We start from the raw sequence: 18,717 nt of genomic DNA, 5'->3' as shown, positions 1-18,717 counted from the left end.
TTCCATCTTGAACTGACTCGCCCTTCCACAGTGCCACCATGCTCGCTCCAGTTTGCTTCCTTGCTCTCTTTCTTGGCGGGGGAGGGACGAGGAGGGGTGAACTACTTCCTCACACACCATAACATCACGTTCTTAATAAAAATAAACCACATGGTAAAAATAGAAAGAAAAAAAAAGTGCTTTGGAAAATGTAATATATATAACAATAGCTCCTACTGAGGCAATGAAGTCAACCCAAATATACAACTGTGTTTTAAATTATGTCAAGTGTCTACAAATAATTCTGATATGCTAAACATTTTAGTAACTTAATGTTTAAAACAGGAACATATATGTAGAGAAAGAAACATAGTAAATTCAGAATTTGCAGCTTGATACAAATATTTTACAAAAAACTTTTAAGCACTTAGCATGAGTTTAGATTATTCCCTCATTTATAAGTGACATTATTTAGTAACTGCTTTTGGCAACATCTCTAACAGACATTATGAATTTACTATATAGATCTCATTTTTAATCTTGCCTTCTTGACTTTTCCCAACTGGAAAATAAAACCAAAGAGATTTTCAGTACAATTCATTTTATTATTCTAGTGCAAGAAAACATTTCTAGATTTATTTCCAATTTCAATTTCCAAACAAACTGACCTGAAATTTTTAGTCTTTAATATCTGTGGTGACAACCAACAAAATGTTAAGAATATAAAAAGTAAATTAATTGTTGGTAGTACTCTAAATTCATTGCATAAGAATCTTTTCTATCTAAAGTATTTTTTGAAAACTGCAAACTAAAAATCTGTTTATGTGAAACACTTCTGTGGTAAAATAATAATTTTGGTTGATTATGATTTCAGCTGATATCATAAATAGGATGTAAAAGACATTACATTTCTTCAAATATCATTTGTTTCACTCTGTTCAATTTTGTGTTTTCTAACATTCATTCCATAGATCAAAGTACAAATGCATGCAAATAAACCAAGCTACTGAAATAAAAGAAAATTCAAGAGCAAAAGTTAGAATTAACTTACGAGGTAAGTTTCATTTTAATGTGTTCTAATATCACAGTTTCAGGTGTAAGAAATGCTTCTCCTTACAAAGAGTCATTAAAATGTATATTTTCATGGAGTCATTATTTCAAGAGCTCCATTAAGTTAAATAAAATTCCATGCTTCCTGGAATATTAAATACCATGCAATATACCATTTAAGAAAAAAATAGGGTTAACTAACTTTAAAAGCAGAATTCACTTATATTTTACGCTTTCTACCCAATGAAAAATAAGTTCATTAAAACCATTTAAAATTACACATTCGTGTGAAATAAGTTACTAAAATTCCAACATAAATGTAAATATCTGTAACTAGCTCAAATTATCTATCCCCAAAACAATGTAGTGGGCAAAGTGTTCAGAAGAGGAATCACACAGAGTGTATGTAAAAGAGCATGGAGAAGCTCAGCTTCTGAGAGCTAATGCAGGGCAGCCACGGGACTGCATTCACACACTGCTTTCTTGGGGATAAAGAGGTGCTTGTCTGATCTTTCTACACAGCTGAGAGCTCCTAAACAGAGTCAAAGTGGACCACTGAACTGAAACACTCCGTATTTCCCGGTGGTCAGCCAGTTGGGCTCAGAAGCCGTGAGCTGCTCACCTTGCCCAGGCTGCAGACCAACCTGAACCTCAGCTTTTAATGTTCTTATGCTGCAGAGAGGTGCAGGATGGAAGCCACTCAGAGCCTGATGAAATGGAATGGTAAACTCCCATTTTCTGTCACCTGTCAACTTCCTATAATTCAAATCACCCTTAAATAAAATTAAATGTGCCTTTTGTAGTTCAGCATATAAGTCAGGAGCAACCCGAGACATTGCACAGTATTCGTGAGGCAAAGTCCAAAATATATGATCATGGTAATGCCATCTACCTGTTTTAATATAATTTTCCCAGTCGACCCCACACTTTGACATCCACTTATGATTACAATGTTTCACTTGTTCAATTAACCAATTAAAATCATGTACAGTAGTATCAGAAACAAACCATGGAATAGTTTTTCCGTGGAAATGGATCTCAGTAGCCAGTTTAGAGGACAACAAGAAGTCTGCTAATATTAAATCTGTAACAAGTTCAAATCCAGAATTATCCAGAACAATGTCCACTCTAGTAACAGAGGCTTTTCCTCTTGTGTTCTTGCAGCTGCTAAGCAATGCCCAGAGATGTTCCATGTCATTCACTAAAATGAAAGGTTTGAAGTCTTCCAAAGAATTTATTAAATTGATCTCCTGAGAATGACTTTCCCCACCTGATAGAGACAGATCACACTTATTTCCCCACAGTGAAATCTGAAAAAGAAAAAGTACAAAAATGTTCACCCTTCTTTTGAACAACCAACAAAAATTCTATTATGTAGGAGGTATGAGGTTACTAAAAACATTCATAAAATTTCTACCAAACTTATTACAAAATGTCCAAGTCTACACTTTCTCTAATAATGTAAACACCATGTTTACACGATGCTGTATTAAGAAGATAAAACAGTGAAATTTTTAATCCATCGGCATGTAATAAACTGTAAAAAAAACTTGAGTGATTTTTATCACCCACATTGTTTATTCAGAATGAAAATTTTTGCATCTTGCAGATATTAGAACATCATTAGATGCTGTGAAGAGAGAGGCTTAGAGTTTATCATCCAGAGTCAAGAGAAAAATAAAATGGTTCCTTTCTTCCTCCCAGCCGCCGCAAAATTGCCCAGTTTCTTTTACTAATTGTATAAGCTTACAAGATGGCAACCTCTCCGGGATTTAGTTCTCCCATTTTGTAAAATAAAGAAGTTGGACAAGGTGATGTCTAAAGACCCAACTCATTAGGCAAGGTGATGTCAACTAAAGACCCACTGTAATCAATTATCTACTATTCAGCTTGAAATTGAAATAATACTCAGGGCTGGCTGGTTAGCCCAGATGGTTAGAGCATGGTGTTATAATACAGAGGTCAAGGGTTCAGATCCCCATACTGGCCAGCTGACAATAAATAAATAAAATACTCAATTTTAGTTTGTCAAAAATATGTAGCCCTATATTTTTCAAGCTATAAAATTACACATTTAAGACTGAAAACTCCGGAGTCTACCAGACCTGGACTCAAATCCCAGCACCTTCAATTAATGACCATTGGCAAATTGCTTTAGATCTCTAAGGCTCAGGTTCTGCAACTGAAAAACGAGATAATACTTACCTCACAGAGCTATTTTGAGAATCGACATAATGCATGTACATAACGTACCAAATACCTGGCATATAGAAGTATTCAATAAATATTAGCCAAAATAGATTCTACTCTTATTTGTGATTTAAAATAAGGAAAATGCAAGTTCCAATCAAGAGAATTATTTTAAAAAGAAAGATAAATGAATGGATTTTTTTTTTTAAAGCATAAGGTTTAAATGATCACTAATGTGTCCAGGGTCACACTTTTCTACAGCTTGCTTTGGAAACACATACAACAGCACACACGATGGCATTTGCCTACGAGGTCAGGCTCTACATTGGCCTCCTGCATATTCCTACATACCATCTTCTAGTTTGTAACTACATAGTTATTTGAGCAAGTATCTGGCTGTCTATATTCCCTCAAGATGACACAAGTTCGCTAAGAGCAAGGACTGGCCTCTTTTTTCCATCACCACATGCTCAGCACCTAGGAAAGTGTCTGACAGTAGGCCCAGGAACATTTGTGTGAACACACTAGCGTGCTATGACTTCTGAAAACAGATCGATCGACATTCCCTGCAAACTAAAACACCGTCAGGCTTCTCTTAGGATGTTAACCTGTTGCTCACTGTGGCCACTGAGAGAAGCCAACTCTGGCCTCCTTTACCTGGGGGCAGAGTGGCCGTGTGAGGTAGGTGGCCAAATCAGATGACAGAAAATAGGTCAGTTCTCATTCTTCTTCACTATTTATTACTCTTACAGGGCAAAGAACAAATTCAAAGACTATTCCCTGAAGAAATGGCTTAGCTTGGAGTCAAGAGTTGACATACTAGTTTTTTTCTTTTTCTTTTTTAATTCCAAGCTAAGCCTAAAGGATACTTTAGAGGGAAAGAAAAGCTAGGGTTATTAGTTAACACCCTGACAGTTTTTCTACCGAACTCAAAATATGCCTTTACTCGTCATCTTTCAGCTGCCTCTGCCTGCCCTTAAAGTTTCATCAGGGCTGTCACAGCCCACAACCTGTAGCCTCTGCTTTCAAGGTACATCTGGAAAACAAGAACAACAAAAAACAAAGGACAAAAATAGTACATCCAGGAAAAAAAACAAAAACAAAAGAAAAATAAGAAAAAAGTCAACAACAACAACAGAAATAAAACAAAGAAACACAAAAACAAAGCACATCCAGAATCTGGTGACGTGTTACCACCGCTTATGCTACCAACCTGGTCCCATCCTCCCTCATCTGAGTTATTTTCAGAACAGCTTCCACCCTTGCCCCTGTCATCTGTTTTCAGAAGTATTCCTTGAAATAAGTCACATAACATTACTCCCTGGATCAAAACCCTCCAATTGTTTCTCTTTCACTTTGAGTAAAAATTAACAAAACCAGTCTCTTCCACCCCGCAGCCCCTACTTCTCTCGGCAACTACGGACTCTCCTTGCAGTTTCTCTCATCCTTCCCACAGTCTCCCCAGACTCCTTCACCTCCTTCAGGTTTCTCCTGGTTGCCTCCTCAGCCTCATCAGGCCCTCTCCTGGCAGCCCCTGAGGCCCCCCAACCCCCCAACCCCGCATTCTTTCTGGAAATGTTCTAACTTTTTCTGGAAATTGTGAGAGCTGGGGATACTGCTGTGTGCTACACATTTACATAGTTCTGATTCTAACAATATATTTTAAATTTTAGGATGTTTGAATGAAAATTAAAAATGAAGAAATGTAATAAAACCATATTAATAGGCCAATTGACCACCTGCTGATGATAACAGCAGGCTCTGTGTTCCAAGCTCTGTGCTCAGCATTTCCCATGCATGAATCTAGTTTAATTCATGGGATTACATTATCCCAGGGATATACTATCATTCTCACTTAACAGATGAGGACACTGAACACCAGAGAAACTAAGTAACATGCCTCAGGTCCAACCACAAATAAGCAACAGAGTCAACACTGAAACCCAAGTCAGGCTGGGTTGACCAAATCACTCTGAAATATTCTCCCAAGAATGACAGAGATATGAAGTCAGATGACTCCTGTGCCACTAAAGTCATTTCCAGTTGGAGCAGAAGAGATGTCAAAACCCATTTTTAGAAATTAAATGGAATGTTCAGCTCTTAACACTTATGAAAATTATAAAAAATAACCAATTACAATTTAAATGACAATATACACATGCTTTGTTGTTAACTGTGTACCAGTTTACTCTTCGACTGTTTAAATAAACAAATATTCTCAGGAGATTAATTATTATATTTACCTGCAGAAGTTTAAAAAACTCATTTTTCAGCTGATTTTCATCTAGGTCTTCAAGAGTTTTCATCAACTGCTGCAGATGAGTACATAAAACAATGATAGATTCCTGTGACTCAAAGAAATTTTGGTCTTTTGATTCTTTAAATACATCAAAGTCATCGATTGGTGGACTAAAGTAGGAAAAAAACATAAGTGAAACATTTATTTATTTATTTATTTGTGTGTGTGATAAGTGAAACATTTATATAAGTCTCTACCTTTGTTTTTTTTACATTTGTGTCATTGTAGTTCTTTAAAGAAAAGAGAATAGCACCATCCACTCTCAATTTTTGGTAACAGACACTAGATATAACACAGATAATCAAGTTACACAAAAATAAATCCCCCAAAGTCATTTTAATTCTTTGCCAAAAGTTCCCAAATTGACTATTTTACTGGAAGTATTAAATAATTATAGTGACTATGTCCATAATTATTTATTCAGCAGCAAAAGGAGAAAGAGAAACACAATTTCAAGATAATTGCTGTAGTTCAACGAACATTTTTTGAGCACCTAATGTGACAAGGTTCCAAGTAACAAATATACGGCTATAAACAGAACATTTGAATACAATGCAGTAACCACTAACAGAATCAAACAGAGTATATGGAAACAATGAGTATGCAAGATAAATCAGATTTAATACTGTTACAAATTTTATGAAAATGATAAATTTTGACAATTTATGTGTAGATATTTTTTTGGCAACTTTTACTCTCAGGTTGATTTTTATCAAAGATGATGTATGTGCCATGTCTACACCTTCATGCTGTCCAATGAAAGATCAAGTAATATTAATAATGGCCTAAGAAAAACATAATTAAGATATAAATAGTAATATAATAGCCTTTACAGAATTGAATATAAAAGACATTCAGATTAACTGATCTTCTAAATTAGCTACTTTTTCTATGGGCCATCCATGTTAGGGTAAAAACAATATAAGACTGATGTAATGAGATTGATTTAAAAATAAAAAATAAAAAACATACCAGTGTTTATACATCCAAATGATGACTGCCTCCTTCTGGTCAGTCGCGTTGGGAAGCTTACACCCTTATTCCAAGAATGCTGCCATTGCTCAAAGCACTTTTGGAATTCCTCTTTTGGAATCTTCTTCACAACCTGTGGCACATTATTAAACGTCCTGTCAATGATCACGAATCTTCATCCTTTGGAGTCAGTTTGTTTTTGGAAACAGCCAAAGGTTGGTCAGAGCAATTTCAGCAGAATGAGGTGTGTAATCAAACTGAATAAAAATATTTTTGGTCAAAAATGAGGCGTAACTGAAAATAATGAGACTAATTTTCTTTTTGAGGCTTGTGAACTGGCTCTTAAAGAAGTTCCAAAGAATGGGCCAGCCATGGCTCACTTGGGAGAGTGTGGTACTGAGAACACCAAGGCCACGGGTTCAGATCCCTATATAGGGATGGCCAGTTCGCTCACTTGGGACAGTGTGGTGCTGACAACACCAAGCCAAGGGTTAAGATCCCCTTAACGGTCATCTTTGGAAAAAAAAAAAAGAAGTTCCAAAGAATTCAAAGGCGTTTTAGCAATGGCAGCATTGCTGAAATCAATCAGTCTGTCAAGGTAATTTAAAAGGATAAAAATCATCTGGATGCATAGATTCAAGTACAGGGGTCAGCAAACCATAGATCACAGACCCAATCGGGCCCACCACCTGTTTTGTATGACCCACAAGCTAAAAATGGTTTTTACTATTTTGAATGGCTGAACAGAAAGCAAAATAAAAGCAATATTCTGTGACACAGGAAATTCATGTTTCAGTGTCCATAAATGAAGTTTTACTGGAACAGAGCTGTGCTCTTTCATTTACATATTGTCTATTGCTGTTTTCATGCAACAATGGCAGAGCTCAACAGCTGCAACAGAGACCATATGGCCCCTGAAGCCTAAAATATTTGCTATCTGGCCCTTTACCGAAAAAGTTTGCTGACCCATGGTTCTAATGTTTTATTAAAAAATTATTCATTAGTTTAAAGTCACATGTCATGTTACAAATGAGCCTTATTTCTTGTATCTAAGAGAGGAAACTCACATAAATATATGTAATTTCTCACTTTAAAATGTTTGCTATTTTAGAATCAACTAAACCTGTACATGTATATTCACTATGACCCAGTGATTCACTCCTGGGTATATACACCCAATGGAAATACACACATATATTCATCAAAGACATATTAACAGGCTCGCTGGTTAGCTCAGTTGGTTAGAAAACAGCCTTGTAACACCAAGGTCATGAGTTTGGATCCCCCTACCAGCCAGCCACCAAAAAAAAAAAAAAGATAAAAGTGTTACTGGGAAGAGATTGGTCACCAGTACAATGTTAGTTAGGAGAAATAAGTTCTGGTGTTCTATAATACAGTTGGGTGACAATAGCTAACAATAATATATTGCACTAGAAGAAAGAATTTTGAATATTCTCACCACAAAGAAATGACAAGTGTTTGAGGTGATGGATATGCTAACTACCCCGATTTGATTATTACACAATGTATATATGTATTGAAACATCACACTGTATCCCACAAATACGTACAATTATTGTGTGTTAACTAAAAACAAAGTAAAACAAAAAAAGTGTTAAAATGTTTATAGCTGCATTCTTCATGATAACCCACACCTGGAAACTTCTCAAATATCCATCACAATAGAAGAAGTAAATAGATTGCAATATGTCCATATACTGCAATACTATACAACAATGAGAATGAATGACCTACCATTATATGCAACAATATGGACAAATCTCACCAACATAATGAGTGAAAGAAGCCAGACAGAAAAGGACACACCATATCATTTCATTTAAATAAAGTTTAAAGAGAGGTAAACCCAGCACAGGCCACAAGAGTGGTTATCCTTGAGGGGTAGTGATGGCAGTAACTGGAGAGGAACTCAAGAGGGGCTTCTGGAGTACTAGCAAAATTGAGTATTTCTAATCCAAAACCCCAAACTCCAAAATGCTCCAAAATCTGCAACGTTTTCAGCACCGTCATGATGCTTAAAGGAAATGTTCTTTGGAGCATTTCAATTTCAGATTTTTGGATTAGGGATGTTGAACTGGTAACTATAGTGCAAATATTCCAAAATCCAAAAACAAAATCCGAAGTCTGAAATACTTCTGGTGCCAAGCACTTTAAACAAGGGATGCTCAGCCTGTAGTCAGGCTCTGCCTCTTGATCTGAGCATTGGGTAGTACATGAGTATGTTCTCGGACACTTACGGCATGTGTATTTTTCTATATGTATACTACACTTTAATAAAAAGTTTTAAAATGTCTCCTATTTTCTCTATACTTTCATTTTTCAATATCAGAAGTATATTTACTTAATGTATTTAAATTTCACATATGGCTAAAACTTTAAATCTTAATTTAGACTTGCAGACTATTTAACTCTAGTAAATAATCAACATAAACATGTCTCAAAGCTAATGTGTGCTTCAGGATCCTACAGGAGTTAAGAAGTCCCTTCTTTGGTCACTTTGGAGTTGCCACTGACCCAGGATAGAACTCCCCACTACAAGAACCTGACAAATTGGGCATTTAAAAACTACTTCAGTGCTAGTTCTGGTGCAGGACAGTTCTTTATTATACTGATATAAGAGTTAAGTTCTAGCACAATGTAACCCCAATCCCCAAAACTTCAAACATATGCCACAGAAATCCCTCTGAGAAGAGTTCTACATCCATGACTAACATTCTAGGTTCTTAAAGTTAAATTTTCCCTTTATCTCTTTTAACAAACTACCCCTTGGACCAGAGGATATCAACCAATCTCCCTAAGGTGCCTAAAGAAAAACTGATACCCAACCACACCCCAGATAAATTTAAACTGTATTTACTCTTTTATAATAATTTAAAAATCTGCATTTTTGAAACCATCTTCCCTTTCTCCAACTGGGTTGTAAATGTGCATCCAGGTTTGTGAAACTCTGCCCTAAATTTTTTTATTCTCTGAATCGACCACTAAAATTAAACTCAGAAACAGCATTCCTTTTGCCTTTCTAACTTCCAAACGCTCATAACCCTGCTCAGCTTGCTACCAAGTCTTTCAACACTTCAGCAGCTTTGGCTCATACAGATATTTTCCAAAATTATGAAACCACCCCTCACAGAATTTCAGACTACTCAGTCCTTGACAGGATTCCAAATCTACTACTTGGAAAGGACAGGCTGATGAAGACTCTAATCTTATTTACACAGGCCGGGCTCAAATCATAGCTCTACCACTTACTAGTCATGTAACCTTGGGCAAGTCTTGAACTTTTGCACTATAAATCAGTTCTAGATCAAAATTTTCTTAGGAAAATGTAAATAGTATAAACAAACCTATTAAAAGTTATTTTTGAACATATATAACTTTTAGAGTCTTTTTCTAATACAGCCATTAAGAAAAAAGACTAAAGATTAAGACAGTGTGAAACAACAGAGTGACTCACTGTTGTAATGACTCCCTATCTATTTTTATAAAAACATATGCTTATTTTGTCCCATGTTGATTTTTTATATATATAATTATTTCAAATTAACTTTTTGCTCAATAAGTACGATTTGGTTTATTCTAGAAGAAAAGTCTTTAAAGAATCTTTGATTAGTTCATACTTCAGATATTCAATCTTTTGTCTATTCTAGGCAAGTGGATTACAATTGTCAAGACTACTAAATTAATATTTGTGGGGGCCGGCTTGTGGCTCACTCGGGAGAGTGCGGTGCTGATAACACCAAGGCCACAGGTTCGGATCCCATATAGGGATGGCCGGTTTGCTCACTGGGTGAGCGTGGTGCTGACAACACCAAGTCAAGGGTTAAGATCCCCTTACCGGTCATCTTTTAAAAAAAAAAAAAAATTAGTATTTGTGGAAATGTCCAAATAGTGTCATTAATATCTGCTGAACTCAACTGAATTCAGGCTTTTTAAAAACATATCCTTTTACAATTTCAAAAAGCATAAATTATCTAAACTTTTGCTATTTGATGGTTATATACTTACCTCTGGATAATCGCTTCGTGAATTCTACGATACATGTAGCATTCTACAAACAACCACGGTGAGTGGAACCACCTTGGTTTTCCATCAGTTTCATTCAAAAGACTCTGTTGATATTCTAGGTACTGATTCCATATGTCAGTGTCAACAAATTTCTCAACCAAGGGGATAATTGGTTTATCTGTTTGCAACTCATTCCGTAATTTTGAAAGAAGAGAAATCGCTTTCTTTTCAGCTTCCATGCCTTCCTGCCGAAATACGAAAAAAAATAAACTGTGTGTGTCTGTGTGCATAATTCCTCTATAGTAACACATTTTTAAGGACCTGAAATTAAGAAGGAAAGAAAAATACCGTATTTCAAAACTACATTTTATGTATTTCACAAGCTATTCTCAACATTTAAATTTGAATTCTTAAGGTGAAAATCAAAGAACACACAGAGATTTCATATTAATGCAATGATGCCTTATGTACCTTTCCTTTTTTTTTTTTTTTTTTTTTTTTTTTTTTAAAGTTCTGGCCTTTCTGTATCTTCAGGTGGGCTAACCATTACCGCAGAGGAAAAGGAACCACTGCCAGACTTTCACATCTTTCATGCTTCCAAATGTATTCTCTCACAAGAGAAACTTCTGGAAAAGGAACTCTGATCTTCCGGAAGTTTCTTTTGGCAGTTCAGAGGGTCTTTTTATTCCTTGTTTTTCACTGAGTTCCAGATAGGTGAGAGATACTAAGACAAACAAGGTGCTACAGTATTATTTCACATAAAAGGACAACTGGAGAGTGGACAAAAGTCATGGGATCAGAATAAAGTGAAAATGACATGGCACCCTCAGTTTTATACCAGCAAGATTCCTACCCCATTTAAAAAAAAAAGAAAGAAAGAAAGAAAATTTAGGCCTATTAAGCCACATATAGAATAAATAAAATCATTATTACCATGTTAATATTAAGGGAATTTAGTTCCTACTTTCAAACCTATAATTTTCTCAATACAGACACCTCTCCAGTCTTTTTTTTTTTTCATGTAGACTCTTCTGTTGCTAGAATGAAAGGCTGAAGCTTTAGAGACTGTGCAGATTCAGAAATAGAAGAAAAGAAATTGAAAAAATACAAAGTTTTAGGGGCTGAGCCTGCGAGTCCCAACGCGGCTGACTTTCTTATGAGGAACACCCCCTTTTCCAAATCTTTACCCTAAATTCTTTAACTTCACCTGATTATTCAAATGTTAACACTTTATATAGGTCTTGTCCTGTACCCAGGAGAGTGTGAAATGGGATAGGGCTGGAGGGGGACAGTAGACCCTGCTTTCCCACTCTTGGCCAGCAGGTCACTTGATGATTGTGAGCATGCAGGCCAAGTAGCAAGATGCTAAGACTTGATTAATTATTGCATTTTAGATCACTCCAGTCAAAAAAATTGAAACTATAAAAGTACTATGGTAATTTGCTTAGGTATATGACCAAATACTCAAGTGAACTACCCAAATTTGGCTAAATTACATTTATGTGATAAAGGTGTGCATTCATCAAAACAAACTCATGTTTACATGATAAACATTGGAACCATGCATCAACGGAAATGTCAGTGTCAAAAAATAAGATGGATCTCAGCAATGAAGAACAATAGGTGATCCTGTGTTATGTCAGGATTCATATCAAAGACAATACAAAAGTAGCTGAAAGAAATGCAACATTACAGGGCTGGCCCATGGCTCACTTGGGAGAGTGTGGTGCTGAGAACACCAAGGCCACGGGTTTGGATCCCTATATAGGGATGGCTGGTTAGCTCACTTGGGAGAACGTGGTGCTGACAACACCAAGTCAAGGGTTAAGATTCCATTACCAGTCATCTTTTAAAAAATAAAAAAGAAATGCAACATTACTCTCAAATCGCCTATGTGCTTTCTTGCTCCATTTCAGTCCAGCCAAGAAGACCACCAACCATTTTTCTAAATCTTTGCTGTCAACTTTTTAAAAAAATATATACTGGTGTTATGCATGGTCTTTTATAGTCTATTCTGTAACAGAAAGATTGCTGGACTTGCAAGTTTAAAGACCTATATCTACAGTAGTATAGTTATTTGAATTTTTCCACTAATTGAATGGACAAGGAGATTTCCAAAGTCCTATCCTGCTCTGAATGCTAATGAGTCATTCACATCTTTAATTAGTATTTGCATAGCAGCCTGAGTTTCCAGGACCCAAAACCTCAAATTAATAATATAAATACTGCAATTCAGCACAATTTGAAATTAAAAATGCTTTTCTGAGCAAGTCAGCAACATAGTCACCATTTACAACATTGTATCTATTCAAAAACATGTTCTGAGGTCTAAACAAATGACAAAATAAATTGTTGGAATACAATTCTTTTCTAAATTGGAGACTGCCTGTTCTATCCTTGACAACCTCATGATTATACTTCATTTCAACATATTACATTACAACTAGATAAATATTTGGCTCATGTATGTATTTTTATATTTTACATGAAAATTAAAACCTTCAGTAACTACTTATTGTGTTTCTGTTGAAGAGTTAACAAAAACTTAAAGTTAAAACACAACTCTTACCTCTCCATGTTTTTCAAAAAATTCACTTTTATGCCGATGCAATGTGTCAATAGCCTTAGTTAAGATCTGTGGTATTCTGTCTTTTATTGTAAGATATGCAAATGACCTAAGAAAAGAGAGTCACATACAATATATTACTTAGCATTACACTAAAAGACTGGCCATCTTTTAGTTTCCGGAACACCTCATTTAAAATTCCTTTTCATGCAGCTACTAAAAGAGAAACCAGTATTGTCTAACTACTATATTAAGACATTAGAAAACTTGAAAATTTCTCTGGTATGTCATAAAAGTTAAATAGTCTTACTGCCTCTAATCCCAGATTCTCCCCAGAGAATGTTTTTAAATCATTCTTATCTTTCCCATTCTATTCCTTTTATTTTCTTGAATCAGAAACTAGTTTAAGAATGTGATAGGACAGAGAAAGGACCGGCCAAGAAATCAAACAGGATCTTGTCCCAGGTCTACTACTAAATGACTTCACCTGCTTAGAGAGACAATGGATGTGAAACTGCCTTAAAGACTCTAATGTGCTTGAAGAACATAAAGAATTAAAGATATTTAAAAACCTGTTTCCTTCTCTTCCCTCTGTCTATATTCTCAGTCAATTTTAATTCTTCCCAAAGGTTTTACCACTGTTGTCTCTACCTGCATAATGAACTCCTTCCATCCTATTTGCCCCTAAACAAATTAAGACATGCTCCTGTCTATTCTCCCAGCCAAAAAAATTAGACTTTCTAGAAGTGTCAAAGAATGAAGAAAGCTGGAGATAAAGTTAAAAAGTTAAAGATAGTATTGATTTTTAGACATACAAAAAGTGAGATTTATGGGTTATCATTTCATATAATTAGATTTTTTAGGAAGTACATATGATTCAGTTAGAAAAAATAGGCTTTATCAGGTGCTGAAATTCTGTGCAGTTTTTAAATACATAGCACAGAGCTTGGCTGATCAGTCTTTACATGTACAGATCGCCATAAACACAGAAAACCAAAAAAGTTGACAAGATAGTTTTGAAAAGAATACCTTTGTCCAAATCATCTAACTTTAATTTGGTATCGTCAGACTTCCGAAAATTCAATTATCTTATTCCAATTTGTAAATTATTGGGTTGTACCTTGAGTATTTTTTCAAAAGTTTTCCTCAAAGGATAGCTATAAAACTTCTAAGAAAAAAATTGCAAAAACAAACACGTTCTGACTCTGGGTGCTTTGAGTATCCTAAAATATGCATAGCAACTACTCTGATCATTCTTTTTTTTTTTTTTTGGCGGCTGGCCGGTAAGGGTATCTGAACCTTTGACCTTGGTGTTACAAGGTGGCCCTCTAACCAACTGAGCAACCGTCCAGCCCACTGATCAGAATATTTTTAAAAAATCACTAATACCTTGGAGGGAGGGAACACTAACTTAAATCAATTGATTCTTTTATTTTCCAAGGCAGCTGATACAAAACCAAGTGACAGTCCTTTGCCATTTTACTTTAACTGGTAAGTATTACTTTTTTTCTAACATTTTTCTACTTTTCCTCAGACTGAGGCCTGCGCCTCTGCAGTAAGGTCCCCGGCCAGGACTAGGGTGAGCCAGAGGCTCCTGTGCCGCACAACTTGAGGAGGCACTCACCCCCGACATCTGCATGACCCTGACAGTGACCGTCTGCTTAGATTTTAGCCCCTTGGCGCCTCTCTGGTCTCAATCTACTTCCTGCCCAACTCGTGTCAATTTTCCTGTTACTGTTCTCGTCTTCTGCAATATTTTGAAGTGCCCATTTCAAATACAAACTTGACCTTTCATTTATGTAAATGAATGTAATATTATCTTTACAGTCTCCCACAACTTTACCCAGAATCTGCAGCGTGGCGCCTCAAAAGCAAAAAACTACTGACACTTTGCATTGTGAGATCATGATTTGATCAGCATGAGGGAGAGACACCTTTCTCAATAGACCTGAGATCCCCAACTTTTACAAAAAAAATTGAACCCCCCAAAGGCGCGCTTATGAAAGTGAATAAGAAGTGACCGCAAGGAAGAGACTGCAAAGCTAATCCGAGTCCTGAGCCTTGCGAGCAGCCGCAGCGAGCGGACTCTCTCCCCTGGGGCCGCCCCGCTGTCGCCTCCAAACCCGAGTAGGAGCCCCTGGGAATTGGAGACAGACGGCGGGACTTGAACGCGCAGTCGCGAATGGAGCGGGCATCCTTGTTACCGTTTCCCGCCTAGACCCTCTGTCCGCAAAAGTGGGGAGGAGAAAAGCGAGACGAACCCTACGTCCTGTCCCGAGAGAGACGCCGGAGGGTCCGCCATCACGTTCCAACTGTCGGGTGTCACCCGCCGCAGGAACAGGGGCGGTGCCGCCGCGAAGGAGGAGCTGGGGAAGGGAGCGCTGTGGTTTTTAAAAAAGTGCTTTTGAATGAAGAAACTTTATTTGGTGCCCGTACAAGCGGCAAACAACGGCTGGCTGGAAGCCGCGGAGATCTTCCGGGGACGAGGGCGGGGACAGAGACGGCCGACTAGAGGGAGCGGATCAGGAAGCGGGCGTAAGCGGAAGCAGGCAAGGACCGGGAGGTCCCAGGAACCACGGAGCGGAAGAGGCCGCGGTGGCGGGGTCACGTGGTCGGGCAGTCACGTGGCCCGGCGGCTCGCGCTCTGCGGGCCCGGAGTTGTGTGCGCCTGCGCAGTATTGGGCAGCGGGAGGGAGCGCCTTTCCCAGGGGAGGAGTTGCTGCGGGGATCCGGAGGCTGCTCACGCGACGTTTTCTCTTCCCCTGTAGTCCTGCAGCGGAAGCTTGGCCCTTGGCGTTTCCTTCTCCTCCGGAGGAGAGGTTAGTGCACTGCTTTTCCCTAACAGCTTGTGTGGTCCTGCACCGTCTCCGCCTTCGCTCCCGGCCGCCGGAAACCTCTCGCGTCACCGGTTTCACCAGGACCGCTGTGACCTCCTGCCTCTGACGGTGATCTTTGGACGAATTAGCTGGAAGTAAAAAGCACTCAGTCAGTAAACACTCGTTAGCCTTTTTGGAGCCAGTGCGTAGTGGTAACCGCAAAGATCAATGAAATCACCATGAGCTTAAGGAATGGGAAGGCATGTTTCCAAAGATTAGCGCCACTTTTCCATTGAATTGTAGTCTTGCTGTAACCGTTTTCTTAATTGATATTATTGTTCTTAAAAAGTTGAAATGTGCCCAGGATCTGAGTAGCTGCCTTGTATTTCACTTCAGAAATATCAGTTGAATGATTACCTACTATGTGCTGTGCACTGTTGTCACAGGAGCGTGAACAAAACGCAGAAATCTCTATTCTCAAGGATCTTACCTGGAACATTCCTGTCAGCATACAGCTATGCTGTGACTTCTCCCATCGTGAAAACAATTCTTCCCTGATCCCATTTTTCTTTCCATGTACATTTCTTTTCTGAGCTCCTTTCCAATAAAATTCCTCTGCAAGGGATTTTATTCAGTCTAAGAGCGTCGGAGAGAAAAATCTCCCATCCTTTCCGCTTTTATTTTTTTCCTTAAGCATTGTCATTATCTAATACATTTTACTGGTTTACCACGTTTATTGTCAGTGACCTAATGTAAGATTCAGAAGATAGGAATTTTTGTCTAATTTATAGCTGTATTATCAGTAACTAGGACAATGCCTGGCCCGTGGTAAGAACTCAGTGTTTATTGTATAAATTAAACTAAGGGGGCTGGCCTGGGTTAGCACAGTTGGTTAGAGCACAGCCATATATCACCAAGGTCACAGGTTCAGATCCCTATACTGGCCAGCGACCAAAACAGTAATAATAATAATAATAATAATAATAATAAGCTAAAAATTCAAGGTGTGCACATGATGTTAAATGCAATGAAGAAATATGAAGTGGAGGAAGACAGATAATAGATAAGTGCTGGTTGTGTGTTTTAAATGAAGTGGTTGGAGGAGGCTACACTGGGTAGGACACATTTAAGCAAAGAGCTGAAGGAGGTAAGGGAGTGAGAGTTACAGGTCCCTGTGAGAGGAGCATAAGGAACAGCAACTGCAAAGATCCGGAGGCCAGAGTGACGAGCAAAACAAGCAAGGGAGACAGCTGTAGGAAATGTCAGAGTGGTGATAAAGGGCCAGAGAATTTAGGGCCCTGCAGGCCATTTTAAGGGCTTTGGCTTTTTGTGTAAGTGAAACGTGAGGCCATAGTCCAATTTTGCACAGAGGAAAAATGTGATCCAACTTAAAGTTTCAAAGGATCACTTTGGTTGCTGTGTTGAGAAGAATCTGTAGAAGACCAAGAACAGAAGCAGGGAGTTAAGAGAAAAATTCATGGGAAACATAGCAACTTAGACTAGGTGGTAACAGTATTGATGGTACGAATGGGGCCCAGGAAGGCCAGGTGAGATCTACTGACAGATTGGGTTTGGGGAATGAAGAGTCAAGGCGGACTCCAGGTTTTTGGCTTTAGCCAAATAGAGGGACGTAATTGCTATTCATGAGAGGGAAGGACTGTGGGAAGAATAGTTTTGTGAGATCTCAGAAGCTTAGTTTTAAGCATGTTACATTTTTGACTCTTATCGGAGTGGTTTAGAGACAAATACTTGATATTCATCAATGTATAGATGCTGTATAAAACCATGAGTTTGGGTGCGATCACCAAGAGCCTGATAGAGAAGAACAGTGGCTGAGAGACGGAGTCCCTGGTGCGTTCTATTCTTGAGGGGATGAGAAACCAGCAAGAGAGACAGGAGGTGCAGTCAGTGAGGGAGGAGGAAAATGGCCAGTGTGATATACTAGAAGCCAAGTGAAGAAGGTGCTTCAAGGAGGGTGGAATGATTAACTACCAGATGTTGCTTGATAAGTCAGTTAAAATGAAGACTGAGAAATGACTACTGGATTTAGAAATGTGGAGGTCATTGTTGACCTTGATGAGCGAGGTTTGATGAAGTGGTAGAGATAAAAGCCCTATAGTAGTGGGTTCAAAATTGGAGAAGAGGACTTGAAGAGAGTGACTAAAACTCCTTGTAGTGGAATTTTATTGGAAAAGAGCTCAGAGAAAAGGTGTATGTGCAAGGGAAAATGGGATCAGGAGACAAATTTGTTTTTCAAGATGGGAGATATAGCATAGTTGTATGCTAATAGGAATGTTTCAGTAAAGAGGGGGAAATAATGACATGGAAGAGAGGGGAGAAGGGCTTAATTCCTTCTGTGGGCAGGGAGGGATGAGATTTAGTGTACAGATGGAGGACTTGGCTCTAGACAGGATCATCGACAATTCACCTGTTGTAGCGGAAGGGAAGGCAAAGTACATTAGGGTACTTCAAAAAGTACACGGAAAGGTTTGTATTTTAGTTCTATTTTTCCATGAACCTTTCTAAGTACCTTGTGAGGGCACAGAAGCAGTAGGTAGACACGTAGATGATGGCATAATTCATCTTGTGGAAGTTCTATTCTGATCGTTTCTAGTTCGTAAGTGAAATAGAAAGCGAGGTCATTACTGAGAATGAGAAAGGATCAAAAGGCTTGCAGATTTGAGGAGAGAGTGGAAAGTGGAATATAGTGGAGAAATATAAGGTGGTTGAGCAGCATGAAAGGCCACCTGAAAGAAGTGGTCATGATTTTAGAGTGAGATGAGATGGCTAGGATGGTTCGTTGTCTCCATCCACATTCA

At 38.0% G+C, this 18,717-nt stretch overlaps 2 protein-coding genes across 3 annotated transcripts in view; one reads left to right on the top strand and one right to left on the bottom strand.

The window, feature by feature from the left end:
- Positions 1 to 416: 416 nt before the first annotated feature.
- On the bottom strand, positions 417 to 15,448 carry ARMT1 (acidic residue methyltransferase 1). Its single transcript, XM_063097496.1, has 5 exons — positions 15,344 to 15,448; positions 13,086 to 13,191; positions 10,517 to 10,761; positions 5,463 to 5,628; positions 417 to 2,339 (listed from the first exon to the last, which is right to left on the bottom strand). Exons 1-5 carry the CDS (start codon positions 15,382 to 15,384, stop codon positions 1,572 to 1,574), a joined length of 1,326 nt encoding a protein of 441 aa, XP_062953566.1. The 5' UTR covers positions 15,385 to 15,448; the 3' UTR covers positions 417 to 1,571.
- A 321-nt stretch (positions 15,449 to 15,769) lies between these two features.
- The window catches only part of RMND1 (required for meiotic nuclear division 1 homolog), a 41,283-nt gene continuing 38,335 nt past the window's right edge, over positions 15,770 to 18,717 (top strand). For both annotated transcript variants that reach the window (XM_063097117.1, XM_063097118.1), the window contains exon 1: positions 15,770 to 15,901. The gene's annotated coding sequence lies outside the window, so the exon portion shown is untranslated. The remainder of the gene's footprint in view (positions 15,902 to 18,717) is intronic.

Source organism: Cynocephalus volans, chromosome 5, assembly GCF_027409185.1.
Source record: "Cynocephalus volans isolate mCynVol1 chromosome 5, mCynVol1.pri, whole genome shotgun sequence".
NCBI classification, from domain to species: domain Eukaryota; kingdom Metazoa; phylum Chordata; class Mammalia; order Dermoptera; family Cynocephalidae; genus Cynocephalus; species Cynocephalus volans.
The sequence above is the reverse complement of the archived record's forward strand: the minus strand, read 5'-3'. Positions and strand labels throughout refer to the sequence as shown.